Source organism: Mauremys reevesii, linkage group 5, assembly GCF_016161935.1.
Source record: "Mauremys reevesii isolate NIE-2019 linkage group 5, ASM1616193v1, whole genome shotgun sequence".
NCBI classification, from domain to species: Eukaryota; Metazoa; Chordata; order Testudines; family Geoemydidae; genus Mauremys; species Mauremys reevesii.
In genome coordinates this window covers 30,070,796-30,084,912 of record NC_052627.1, presented here as the reverse complement: position 1 = coordinate 30,084,912, position 14,117 = coordinate 30,070,796, and the positions used below count along the sequence as shown (strand labels likewise).

At 44.2% G+C, this 14,117-nt stretch overlaps 1 protein-coding gene and 1 long non-coding RNA gene across 4 annotated transcripts in view; one reads left to right on the top strand and one right to left on the bottom strand.

Moving 5' to 3' along the window:
- Window positions 1-14,117, bottom strand: part of LOC120406192 (group XIIA secretory phospholipase A2-like) — a 39,947-nt gene that overhangs the window by 20,079 nt on the left and 5,751 nt on the right. Inside the window, exon 1 of one of the 3 annotated variants that reach the window (XM_039540621.1) lies at window positions 1,614-1,753. The exons of 1 other annotated variant lie outside the window; for it this stretch is intronic. In XM_039540621.1, coding sequence (XP_039396555.1) covers window positions 1,614-1,653 — 40 coding nt within the window. In that variant the 5' untranslated portion in view covers window positions 1,654-1,753. Of the gene's footprint in view, window positions 1-1,613; window positions 1,754-8,203; window positions 10,032-14,117 lie in introns of those variants that run through there. One more of the 3 variants, XM_039540624.1, reaches the window with a different exon arrangement.
- The window catches only part of LOC120406194, a 34,832-nt gene continuing 32,690 nt past the window's right edge, over window positions 11,976-14,117 (top strand). Inside the window, exon 1 of the long non-coding RNA XR_005599130.1 lies at window positions 11,976-12,105. This is a non-coding gene — a long non-coding RNA (uncharacterized LOC120406194). The remainder of the gene's footprint in view (window positions 12,106-14,117) is intronic.

Below are 14,117 nucleotides of genomic sequence, written 5' to 3'. Positions count from 1 at the left end.
ATACTAGTATCATTCCCCAAGTGAACACTCTTAGGGTATATCTACACTACGGACCTTACAGCAGCACAACTGTACCGCCACAGCCATGCCACTGTAAGGTCTCAGGTGGCAGGTGAGAGCTCTCCTGTGGGCATAATTAAACCACTCCCAACAAGTGGACTGGAGAGCCTCTCCTGCCAACACAGTGCTGTCCGCATCAGCACTTTTGCCGGTGAAACTTATGTTGGTCAGTGTGTGTTTTTTCACACCCCTTACCAACAAAAGTTTTACCAACAAAAATGATCATATAGACAAATCCTTACTCTGGTATAAGAGTGGCTTTTGGGGGTTTAGTATATGTTGCTTGGGAAGGTGGTTAAGATAAACTGGAAAAGACACCCTTACACTGAAATAAGTTTGTCCGCATGGGGTTATATAGCTGTAACTACAATGGCATAACTGGTAAATATTTTGAAGTTTGAAGGGATTTTGTTTGGTTGGGGTTTTTTTTGTTGTTGGTGGTGGTTATGGGGGTATTTTTTTGTTGTTGTTGTTTTTTGCAAACAGTCTTTTGTGCAGTCTACTACTCCGACCAGTTCTGAAAACATAGTTGGGGAAGAGGTCTGGGAGCACAGTCATTGCAGAATTCTATTCCTTTTTAATTTATTTTTGGTTAATACAGATGCATGTGTTAAGAAGTGTTTTACATGCACAGGGTACAATAGGAGGTGCTACACATTTTAAACATGACACCGTTCTTTAGAAGAGAAATAAAATAACTTTTAAAAGCACTGTTAAATCACCTTTATCAATAACTACAGGTGTCATACGTTGCAAACCTGCTTTCATTTATTTTAAGAAAACACTAGTTTGACTGAGCGTGAATACTGTACATCCTATTAATTTAGTGTGCAATGTATGCATGGGAACAATTTACCTCTGGCTCCTTCGATCAATATCAATAAGTAGTGGATAGCTGGCATTTTATGCCTCCTGTTTGAAGCCCTGCCAACCAAAGGTGGCAGTTGTTTATGAATCACTGGTGGTTTGCCTGGCACTGCAAGACTAGATGCAGCGTAACCAGTGTTTCATTCGTGCCCGAGCTTGCCCTGACACCTCTAGGCTTGGCAGTTCATAGCCCCAGCACCTCTCCCTTGCCACATCAGTTATGAATGTAAAAAACATTTCCTTGAGCCCGGGGCACCGCTTTCCTTACAAATCAAGCTCCGAGTGTAGCGAAGAGCAGCAGATCCCTGCCCTAGGGGCTGCCAGCGGCAGGGCGGCGGCCGCCTAGGGGACCCGGGGCAGAAGCTGTTTGTGTTGCTGGGGAGGCAGGAGCCGGAGACAAAGGTCGGGCCGGGCTCCCTGCGCTCTCACCTTTCGCTTTCCCTTCTCAAGGGCAAGAAGCGGGCGATGGTCGCCGCCCTGCACGGCCCCGCCGGGCCCGGCGCCCCCCCCCCCCCCCCCGGCCCCCCGAGCTCTGCAGCGAGCCGCCCAGGAGCGGAGCCCAGCGGCAGTAAAGGGAGCCGCCCCCCCCATGTGGGAACTATGGGGTTTAGGTTCCTTCCCCCCAGCGCCCTCTCTGTGCCCCTCACTGCCCGCCCGGAGCCCGCGCCCGGGCTCCCCTGCCCTACCCGAGTTGCTGCCGACGCGCCGGTGCTTGGAGCTCGCCATGGCCACAAAGAGAGGCTCGACGTGCGCCCCCGCCCCCACCCCAGCTGAACAGACGCCGCAGCCTTCCCCGGCTCGTCTCCTTCCTCCGCTGCTTCCTGCACCGCCCGCCCCTAGCCCGCCTCCCTCCTGCAGTGGCCGCCGCCCCTTGCAGCCCGTGCGGCTCCGGCCAGGCTGAGGGGATCCAGGCGGCGCGGGCGCGCCCCAGCCCGGGTTGTACAGTCCAGTCCGCTGCCCGCCTCCCGCTGGGTGGGGAGAGAACTAGCAGTGACCCAGCCAGGCCCTCGCTGCAGTAGCTGGGCTTTCGGTTTTATATCTCTGGACTGAACCAAACCCCAGCTCCAACCAGCACCAGCACTGGGGAGGAGGGGTTCAGGGGGCAGGAGCCAACTGGACATTTCAGGCCTGGCCCCTATATTTTTAATTAGTGTAGTGAACCAAGACCTTGCAGCTCAACACCCCCCCCCCCATGCCAATCTGAGTACCCCTAAAGTCTGGATCAACTTTCCCTTACGCAGGGGCGGCTCTAGGATTTCCGCCGCCCCAAGCAGGGCGGCACGCCGCGGGGGGCGCTCTGCCGGTCGCCGGTCCCGCGGCGCCGGTGGACCTCTCGCAGACGTGCCTGCGGAGGGTCCACTGGTCCCGCGGCTCCGGTGGACCTCCCGCAGGCATGCCTGCGGATGCTCCACCGGAGCCGCGGGACCAGCGGCCCCTCCGCAGGCACGTCTGCGGGAAGTCCACCAGCGCCACGGGACTGGCGGACCTTCCACAGGCATGCCTGCGGGAGGTCTGCCGGAGCCACCTGCTGCCCTCCCGCGGGACGCCGCCCCAAGCGCGCGCTTGGCGCGCTGGGGTCTGGAGCCGGCCCTGCCCTTACGGTACTTGTTGGCTAGCGGTCTGGTGCCAATATTTAGCCTTAGATGGAGTTTACCACCAGCTTTGGGCTGCATTCCCAAGCAACCCAACACCAAGAAGACCCGATCCTGGCACACGAGGGGGCATTACTAGCCTCACACCGTCTAAGGGCACCTCTTAAATTCAAGAGGGCATGAAACCATTAAGAGATGCCCATGGACGATGTAAGCCTGGTAGCGTCTGGTGGCCCCCAGGTCTTCTTGCAGTCAGGTTGTTTGGGAATGCAGCCCAAAGCTGTTAGTAAACTCCATCTAAGCCTAAAGTCTGGACCTTGCCTATGAAGCATTACACTTAAGGGTTTCAGACATATGACTTTGCATGCAAAATTGAGTCAGTGGTTACTTGGTCATTAGAACTGTGCAGGGACAATGGTGTGCCTCACTGCTGCACAGTTTTAAAAATTAGGTCCTGAATGTCCCCCCAAATAGTGTTAGTGCAACAGCTGCCTTACCTAGAATCTGCACCTTAGGTCACTTGGAGGAAATCCAAGTATATGTGCACACCTAAGTATTTTGTCTTTTAAAATATCTTTAATTTTTCTTTTAAAAATATGGAACTTGCTGTTCTGACCAAGTTATTCCCCTTGTGAACCCTTTCACTGGATTCCTGTCTCTTACTGCATCAAATTCAAGCTTCTTGTCTTTACTGTCAAGGCCCTATATATTCTCGCTACCTATCTACTGTGCCTCTTTGCTCTCATCTTCTGTTATCCCCCATTTTATTCTCTCCTTCCTGGTCCCTTCATATTGTTCCTGCCTTATTCTGTCCCCTGTGCTTGTCATGGTTTCCCATTTCAGACAGTTGTCAGCTTCTTCCTTCCTCCAATCCCTCCTTACCACTCACATCACATCTTTCAGGAATCTTTCCTTTCCTGTTCTAACCTGAAATAATCTCTCCACACTGTTTTTTTTTTTTAAACTTAATTGCTGTTTTATGTCTAGTCTTTTTTTCTCTCTTTATTGTCACTTACACTGTAAATACTTTAGGGCAGGAAACTCGTCTCAATCTGTTGGTAGATTGCCATGTAAATGTTTGACACTATAATAATTACTATTAATCTATACACCGATTCATTTTGTAAAGAAAACTCTGTGTGAGACCAATAGCATATATTTATCACAAGTGCTGTGGCTATATTTTTTTACTCCCTACACTTGTATCACAACATGTTTGCCAAATCCAAAGTACATATAAAAATGGGTAGAACTAGAGCATGAAGGTTGGAAAACAAGAGAGATTAAAAACTATAAAATTAGGGAAATAGAGAAGTCCATAAAGAATAAAGAGCAGATTAAAGTTCTTCCCTTCATTCTAAAATAGTCCAGATCACTAACCAAAATAATTGCATTTAGAATAAATGGACCTCATAGCTAATAGTTCACCAAAAACCCGCACCAAAAAAACCATCTCTTTTGTTTTTGTACATTAAATCCTAATGGTAACTCAATAGTAATTTCAGTGATGTGGTTAAAACTTCACACTTGAAGGATTAGGAGGAGCTACTTTGTCAGGAGTGAAATTAATCCAACAGTGTAACCACGCAGTTAGCTAGTGAGTGAGTTATCTCACTCTTCAGCTATACTGTAGGCCCATATGTGTTGACAGATTGTGCAAGTGAAGCTCTGCTTAAGTTTCAGGAATCAGTTACAGGCAAGTTCTTTGCTCTGTTCTGGTATCTATTAAGAGTGATACCTCTAATATGTAATAGAAACATTTCAGAAGTCAGTGGGTAGCTGAACAAAACTGCCTATATTAAAAGAAAATGTTCTTTTGTTTGTCATGGACTGTGCATATGGAGTTGGACTGGTATCAATTACACTCTTGTATACTAACATAATGGCTAAAAATAGCAGTGTAGACACAGCAGTATGGCTGTACTAGCACAGTGGGGGCCCTGGGTATGTACTTGTGTGGCTAGTCTGCACTAGCCCCCTGGCCCCCACATTTATGCTGCTACTTTTAGCTGTTAGTGTGGGTATATCTTTGGGAACAGTGAATCTGACAGTTCTGTGAGCGTTCAGGGGAACGGGCTGAGAGCCCCAGAGGGCTACTCAGAGAAAGGGAAACAATACTATGCTGAAACCTACAACTCCCCATAGCAGCCTTTTGTTCACCACGGTTTAAAGTAGTTTTAATAGCCATATTCATAGTTTTGAGATGCCTCAGGAAACTGAGTAATGTAAAATGAAAAACTACATCCTACCAGAATCACTGGATGAAATAGGCATGAGCTTAAACACAGGTTTAAAATATTTCATATTATATAGACTAAGATGATATTGTACTTTTCCTGGATTTTCCTTTTCTTACTGTGTTTAATAGGCAGCATGTTTAAAACAAACAAAAGGAAGTACTTCTTCACACAACACAGTCATCCTTTGGAACTTGTTGCCCTATGATGTTGTGAAGGCAAAAGTATAACTGGGTTAAAAAAAGAATTAGATAAATTCATGAAGGACAGGTCCATCAATGGCTGTTAGTCAAGATTGTCAGAGATGTAGCCCCATACTCTGGATGTCGCTAAGGGCATGGCTACACTTGCAGATGTAGAGGGCTGTGAGTTAAACCAGCCCTTGGATAGCGCAGTAGGGAAAGCGCTGCAATGTGTCCACACTGTCAAAGTCAAGTGCACTGGGGTGGCCACATTAGCAGCTCTTGCAATGGCCACAGAGAGCAGGGCATTGTGGCAGCTATCCCAGCATGCAAGTGGCTGCAATGTGCTTTTCAAATGGGGGAGGGGTGGGGTGGAGTGGAGTGTGACGGGGAGTGTGTTGTGTGTGTGTGGGGCAGAGAGTGGGTTTTTGGGGGTCTGAGAGCATGTCAGCATGCTGTCGTATGTTCAGACAGCAGCAGATCCCCCCTCTCCCCCCACCTCTCTTTCCCACACACAGCATTCCACAGTAGATAAGCATGCCGGCTGTCGGATATTTGAAAGGGGATATCCGCATTCCTGCAGCGATTCCAAAACAATGGCAGTGAGTGGCCAATTAAGGGGATTATGGGATATTTCCGGAGGCCGATCAGAGCACAGTAATGCAACACCTTGTTCACACTGATGCTGGGGCGTTTCAGCCGAGGCGCACCAAGCGTTATGTTTTTCATGGAGGTGGATTACCAGGAGCGCTCCAGCTGCAGAGTCCAGGCGCTCTAAGTGCCTTGCCAGTGTGGACGGGTCATAAATTAGGGTGCCCGGGGCTGCTTTAATGCGCTCTAACTCGCACGTGTAGCCATGCCCTAAACCGCCAACTGTGAGAAGCTGGAACTGGACAACAGGGAAAAGTTTTGTTTGATCTGGGCAAGTATGTGTCATGGAACTGTTTGCCCTGGTATAGTTTGTGGTTGTTTGGTTTTTTTAGTCTTACTGCAAGTGTCTTGGGACAATTCCATCCAGCAAATTAATACACTAGTTGCTGCTTTTCTGATCTCCCAGAGGGGAGAATGGGCCTTCTTTTGTTCAAAGCATTTCAACCCAATCAAGAGAGAACTGTTTTCTGTGGATTGTGGAACATAGATTCATAGATTCTAGGACTGGAAGGGAACTCGAGAGGTCATCGAGTCCAGGCCCCTGCCCTCATGGCAGGACCAAATACTGTCTAGACCATCTCTGATAGACATTTATCTAACCTACTCTTAAATATCTCCAGAGATGGAGATTCCACAACCTCCCTCGACAATTAATTCCAGTGTTTAACCACCCTGACAGTTAGGAAGTTAGGTACCAGGGTCCTGGGAGTGGAGCAAAGGACGGGGGGCCTGGGTTCTATTCACCTCACTGGCTTGCTGAGAGTCACAGCTCCTCTGGGCCTCCCGTTGCCCCACCTTGACAACGCAGCTGGTTTTTTGCCTTCACCGTTGTGAAGCCTTTTGAGATCTCAGGATGAGCAAGGCTAAGAATTGATGATGATGAGAGACCAGGCGAAAGTCACAGTAGCAGCAGGGGAAACAGCCAGGGTAATGAGTGATTCCCTTTGCTACTGCAGCTACTACTCCTAGCCTCTGAGGGCACGTTCACACTGCAGCCAGACACCCACAGCTGGCCTGTGCCAGCCAGCTCACAGGTCCCTGGCTAGGAAGCCAACTGTAGTGGAGACGTTTGGGCTCAGGCTGGAGCAAAGTGGGAAGGTCTCAAAGCTCAGGCCAGAATGTCTACACCTCAGTGAAACAACCCCTTAGCCTGAGCCCCTTAGCCCGAGTCAGCTGGCAGGGGCCCACTGCAGTGTAGACGCACCCACATGAGGCATCATTACTAGGAAGGCTCTGAGCTGCTTTGTCTTACTGTTTTCACATGCTGAACCTCACCAACATGATCCCGGCTGACAAAGTGGGTTTCCGAAAGGGTGTGAACTACGGCTCCTGGGTCATCCTCGTCCTCCTCTTTGTGCTTGTAATCCTGATGGCACTGGTGATAGCGTGGCTGCTCTGGTTCTGTCCGGCAAGCAGCACCGCACCATGTGGGATGGGGGTGGAAGAGGCTGAGAGACATGGCTCCCAGGAGCTGACGTGAGCTCCACTGATCCTGGCAGGCGGCCCAGCATCCTACATACTTCAGATGTGAGTGTTGCCTGGAGGCCCTGTCCCTCCCCTGTGCCTGTCTGTAACCCTGAGGGAAACCAGTCCTGTTGCCTTTCTTTCCTCCCTGATTGGAAGCTGGGGTAGCAGACAGACGAGGAGAACTGACACCCAGGGAGCTGCATGTGGAGCAAATGTAAATGGTTTCCTAGTGCATCCCTGCTGAGGGGAAAGTTTTAAGTGTCCTAGCCAGTTTTGGTACAGAATGTGGACTAGATCCTTGGTTCTTAGTATATCTTGTGGGTATATTTAAATAAATGTTGCTGTAGACTACACTGCTTAGGAGTGCACATTAACGAGTTAAATTCCATTAGGGGACAAAAGGGATTTTACAGCTATGTTGAGTGATTAGATGTTGATGTAACTAATGCAGGCACAAATAGATAACCTTTGTTTGGGGATGGGGGCATTGTATAATGCATTTGTACATATTTTCCTTTTGTGGTGTTGATGGATACTTGTCAGAGCAAGAATTCTGACATCCAGAAGCTTTCTGCCATATGGAAATCTCACGAGAAATGCAAACACTCTATAATGTGGAGGAAATTAAACACTTCCTTTGTACTGCAAGGGAGACCATTTATGCCATTGCAACACTCACCTTCAACACTGCTGAATAATATAACACGTATCTCTTCTTTTAATAGGTATCTGGCCGTTTCCTCGTACACACTGCAGGAAGTTTTTTTTACACTGCAAGTTCTCTACAAGCTTGAGGAGAACAAGACATCTTGTTGCAGCAGTAGAAAATTCCCTCATTCAAGTGTGTAGTGTAAAAACTCTTACCTACCCCACTGAGAGTTACAACTCAAGGGAGTGTTTGTTTTTAAATGTGTTCAGTCAAAATTTGAGATATGGCAGCTCACATCAATTCTGATCACCGCTTTGGCAATTTTAGAATAGCAGACAGGAAATCAGGACTAGCCCACAGTACGACAGTCACAAAACACAATTAACTTTTCCCAAAACACTTCTGTCTATTTTGCAGTTTGAAAGGAATAAATACTTTGTGCACATATACATGGCTACACTGGAAAAATTAAGGCAGAGAATCCTACCACCCTAAAGATGTCCACAAGCCAGTTTTATAAAGCATATACAAAACAGAGGCTTAATGTCACAATCTTTTAGCTTTTGCTGCGACACTCCAAAAGTTGTGCTATATACACAGGGACTTAGGTTAGCTTAACTACACTGCTCATGGGTGTGGACTTTTCACACCCCGACCAATGTAGTTAAATTGACCTAACTTTGTAATGTAGACCAGGCCCTAATGTAGAAACGCAACTTTCCTGAATGCCCATTAGCTATGTTGACAGAAGTACTCTATCTGCATAGCTGCATCTACAGTGAGGTTTTTTGGTTTTTGTTTTGCTGGCATAGCTACCTTAGCTCGGGTGTGTGTGGTGGTGGTTCCCACCCCCTCCTGATTGCCATAGCTATCAGACCTAGCTTTGTAGTGTAGATCTGGCCTTAGAGATAAACAATCAAAATCCACAGTCTCCTGCTGAAATTTGCACTTTTTTGAGGGGGAGGGGGAAGTTAGTACAGAAAATGAAGGTAAAATAACACTGGACATAAAACTGAATAACTTTAGCTGACCCAAGCTGAAAGTCACAGGGAAAAATGCAGAGATGAGAGAAAATTAGGAATTGTATATTTGTTAGCTGCACATAATATATTCATACAAAAGATGTCTTGGATACTCTGACTCTTGCACAAGTAGTAGAAATACCAAGACATTTAAAAAAATCATTTTTCTTATTTATAATTTTTTACAAAACCCCAAAGAACAGAGTAAAAGGAAGATAAGCCAAAAGGTAAGTGAATACAGTAACACAGTCTACATTACAAGAGTTAAATATAAATCATTCTCTTTGGACAATTAAGATCCATCCTTGCTATACATATAAAGACACCTTTGTTAAATAGAATGCCTCTGTTGGGTGGTACATTTAATAAAAATAAATTTGATTTGAAAAATATAAACATCTATTAAAAATATTTCTTTAAGAAATAATTTGTAAGAACAATAGAAATGCTTCCCTAAGTTGTTACATCAGAAGTATCACCTTCATATTTTGCTAGGTTCTAAACTGTTCAATTTTGCAATTCAAGCCTTAAAAGTACCAGTGTTTCTGATCTGACTAGTGCTTCAGAAGGGAGTTTGATACATAAAACAGATAGGAAGATGCAGTTTTTAGTTCTAGGTTTGGCCTAGCCTTCAACATACTGTATATGAGAACATAGCAACATAGAAGCAGAGAAACAGAAGTCATTTTACCAAAAGCACAGAAGTGCAAGACATTTAAGATTACATACTGAATGCACAAAATATTTCAAATGCAGAAAGTCTTCCTTTCCTATTGAGATATACTAGAAACACTAAAGGTTGGTAAACTCCAAACTTGACCTACTTAAAAAAAAGTTTGAAAAGTCTATCTGGTTCTCATGTGCCTTTCATTCCCCACCACCAATTTTTATTTTTTTTAAAGCAAAAAAGACACCAGTAGTTTTTGCAGTAGCATTCTATGAGCAACTCTACCTCTGGGCACATGTTGAAGGAAACTACTTTCAGTTTCAAGCTCCAAGTGTATGTCGAGGGTAGGAGGGTTAAGCTGTTTTTTAAAATAGGAAACTATTTTAGTGTATGTTTGAGCCATTTTTTGTATTATGCTTTGTGAAAATGAAATAAACCAGCTTTGTAACAGAACACTGGCTCTCCGTACATAGTCTTTTTCTTAGTTCTAGCTCATGAGCTTTCATCAGTGTCTTCTTTTATAGGTCGGTCTTGTCCTCATATTGGCACATACATGCAGCTCTCTGGCTATCCAGGTATGGTTTACATCCTAAATGTATAACTGCATCAAATAACAACTGAACAGTTGATTCACAGGCTGCAAGACACAAGAGGAGATCAAATCAGTATAGGATCACTTTAGAAGTACTTTTAAAATAGAATATTGTAATAATTAAACATTACTCTGACTTTTTTCCCCAAAAAATTGTTTTCAACTTGCCAGAGCACAAGGATGAACGTAGCCTGATGAATGAATGATCATTTTCAACTCTAATTTCAACAATGTGTCTAATCTGTTTCACATTTCAACTTCCAACACTACTTCTAACATTGAGTAGATGCATTTTTGTGGAAAATTTAATACAAATGTAATTGTAATACAGCTTAGTGCTGCCCTTATTTATCATAGAATCTCAGGGTTGGAAGGGACCTCAGGAGGTGATCTAGTCCAACCCCCTGCTCAGAGCAGGACCAATCACCAGACAGATTTTAGCCCCAGATCCCTAAATGGCCCCCTCAAGGATTGCACTCAACCATGCGTTTAGCAGGCCAATGCTCAAACCACTGAGCTATCCCTGTGATATGTGAAAAAGAAATGAGTTTTATGCCTCTGACTTCAGTGGCAGATCTCTAACTAGTTCTGACAAATACTTCACTGCAGTCAAACTACTTTAAGGGCCTCATCCTGCAAACATATTGCTCCTAATCTTACTAGTCATGGTAACAAGCAATATGGCCCTGATTTAGCACAGCACTTAATCTGGACCTGTCAGATATTGCACATTTGCAGTACTGGATCTACGATCACAAAGTAGTATAGCATGCACGCCCACAGATGTCAGATCAAAATGTGGCATTGTTCTTTAAAGATAATTCCACTTTCTACTGCTGTTGCACAAAGCATTACTTTCCTCCCCTACTTACATTAAGGCCCGATCCTTCTCCTACTGAAGTCCCTGCCAGAACTTCTGCTGACTTCAGTGGGAGTAAGATTGGTCACTGGAATACTAAAAATAGCACCACCAATTCTAACATATAACATAATGCAAAATTTAAGAGGCCTAGACTCCACCGACAAGAGTAACAGCTATGCCACTGGATTTTGGAATGTGCATTACTGGCAAATAAATTCATCTGAAGTCTATAACCGACACCTCAATCATTTGGAAAAAGAACATGAGTCTCTTTGGATTTTTCAGTAACTGGAGCTGACCCTGTTAAGAGTAAAATTCAAACGTGAAAGGAACATTTATGCAGCAAGATTAATGTTCACTACTTAAGAGGTAACTGTATTTTATTTGTAAAAGGAAACAATTCAGCATTTGCCAGCAATTTATTCTGTCACATGCAATAGCAGGTTAAATCCCATCCAATGCAACAAAAAATATTTATATTGCTGCAGCACTGCAAATAACCCAATTATAGTAATTTTTATGAAGTTGTATTGCTGGTTTTCATGCGCATTAAAGGGGATCATGAATTAAAAAGACACAAGGTTCAATAGTTAGTCTAGTTCTTTTCATAGTCTCTCACTTTTGACTTCAGTCTAAAAAAAGATACAAGTCAGGGTAGTATTTTAGGGGATCTCGGTGTAGAAGGTGAAGAGAATTTTTTCCTTCTTTCTACCTTTTTCATTAGCTCTACATATGTAAAAGCCAGAAAATACATCTCACAGATCTCCTCATAAAAAAAAATATGGAGGGAAAGTGAAATAAAATTAATTACTACTCCCGGTTTCAATTTCAATTAGTTTCAATTAATTTCAATCCATGCAAATGTGTTGGCTGCAGTGAAAACAGAGGACTTTGAGTGGAGATCTGTTAGGAGGAGGAGAAGGGAGGCAAACCAAACCCCTGTTCCTGTGAGTGAGTTCTTGAAAGTGTGTGTTTGTTTTCTGGCTGGTTTGTTTTCAGTTTGCAGAGTGTTGTGAGAGAAGCAGAGCTTTTGATCACACCTGAACCTTGATTAGGGGGCAGAGCTTCCCTGATAAGCATGCCTATAAAGGCAACCCACCAGCCCAACAGCAAATGAATGAAAACAGGGGAGGGTGTGTTGCCCCCATGACAGGTGCTTAGGAGAGAACAACAGCTACAGAGGCAGCAGCAGCAGTAGCAGTGGTAGTGATCTGAAGAAAAGAAAAGAAAAGAAAATGACTAGATGTGGAAGCTGTGGTATGTATGTTATTCTGGAGAAGATACCCGAAAGGTGCTTCATTTGTATGAAATGCCACCTGACAGCTCTGATAGAAGAGCTGGTCTGAGGTTTGGAGATGCAACTAGAATCTATGGTTGAGTTTTGAAAGGGCTTTGAGCAGTTGATGAAGGGAAGGAGAGAAGAGGCTGATGGGAAACATCAAGATTTTCAGATGCATACTGGATCAGAGAACTGACGGCAGACTGCTGGATGAGGAAAGTGCCCAGTAGAAGCCTGTGATTATAAGGCAGAGGAAAAGACTGGCTAGTGCAGGAGAAACAGAACTTGGAACAGATTTGTGGAGTTAGAAAATGAAGGGGAGAAGCAGGCAGTAACAGGTACCTTAGATCTACTGCACTTTAAGTCAAAGTTGCAGAAACTATCTGGAACCTGCAACCCAAGGAAGTGGGAAAAATTCATAGGGAACGGTTGCAGGCCAAACTGGATGTACAAGTATCTCAAACAAGTTGTTAAAAGAAAGCAGAAAGCTTTCCTTGCTGATCCATCCCTTCTTCCGTTTCTTGTAGGCTCTCTTGAAGGTCAAAAAGCATAGGGGAAAAGTGAGAACTGCCAAAATCCAAGCAGAATTGGACCTTGCAAAGGAAGTTAAAACCAATTGTAAAAGGTTCTTTAACCATAAAAAACAAAACAAAAACAAAGAAAGATGACATGGGACTGCTAAGCACTGAGAATGGGGTAGAGAGCAAAGACATTCTAGGTATGGCCCAACACTTAAATGAATGTTTTGCCTTAGTTTTTAATAAGAGTAATGAGAAGTCTGGTAGGGTGGCTAATGGGAAGGAGGATGTGGAACTAAAAATCACCACATCTGAGTTGGGTGGAAGCTGAACTCAAACATCTTAATGGGATCAAATTGGGGGAAATTCATGAATATTAAAGGAAGAGACACACGAAATTGCAAACCCAATAGCAAGGAATTTTAATGAATATAAAAAATTAAGAGGGTCATACCCTATGACTGGAGAACTACAAATATAATTCTTATATTTAAGGAAAAGTGTGTGGGGGGGAGAAATAATCCAGAAAACTACAGACCTGTTAGTTTGATCTCAATTGTATGCAAGGTCATAAAACAAATTCTGAAAGACAGTAGTTAAGCACATAGAAGTAAAATTTGATTTTTTTTTTTGAGAATAAAAGTGAATTTTCTAGACAAAGGAAATGCAGTAGATCTAATCTACCTAGATTTCAGTAAAGCATCTGATATAGTTCCAAGTGGGAAATTATTAGTTTAATTGAAAAAGATGGGAATTAATATAAGAATTAAGAAGAATCGATGGGGGTGGGGGAAGGAACTGGTTAAAGGGGAGGCTACAATTGGTCATACTGAAAGGTGAACGGTGGGGCTGCAAGAGGGTTACTACTGGAGTGCCTCATTAATTGGTCTTGAGACCAATCCTATTTAACATTTTTATTAATGACCTTGGCCCAAAGTGTGGGTGGGCTGATACAATTTGCAGATACTGCCAATATGGAGGAGAACCAGAACATCATACAAGACTATTTGGATATCTTTAAAAACTAGAGTAATAGAAATGGGATAAAATTTAATAGTGCAAAGTGCAAGCCCATGAACGCAGGGACAAAAAAGAATTTTTGCGATAAACTGAGAACTTATCAGTTGGAAGTAACAGAGGCAGAGAAAGCCCTAGGTGTACTAGTTGATCACAGGATGACAATGTGATGTGGCCAGAGGCTAATAGAGTCCTAGGATGCATCAGATGAGGTATTTCCAGTAGACACAGGGAAATGTTATTACCCTTGTCTACAAGACTGAGATGTGAGATTGATAAATTTGTGGGGGGGGGGGGGGGGGAAGGGGGATATGTCCAGATTGTCTAGAATAACTTATGGCCCTCCCACAACTGCTATTAGCAGATATCTCCAAATGCCAGAGACTGGATAGTAGATGGGGAGGGCCCTGAGTTACTAGAGAGATTTTTCCCCCCCGCAAGGTGTGTGTGTGTTT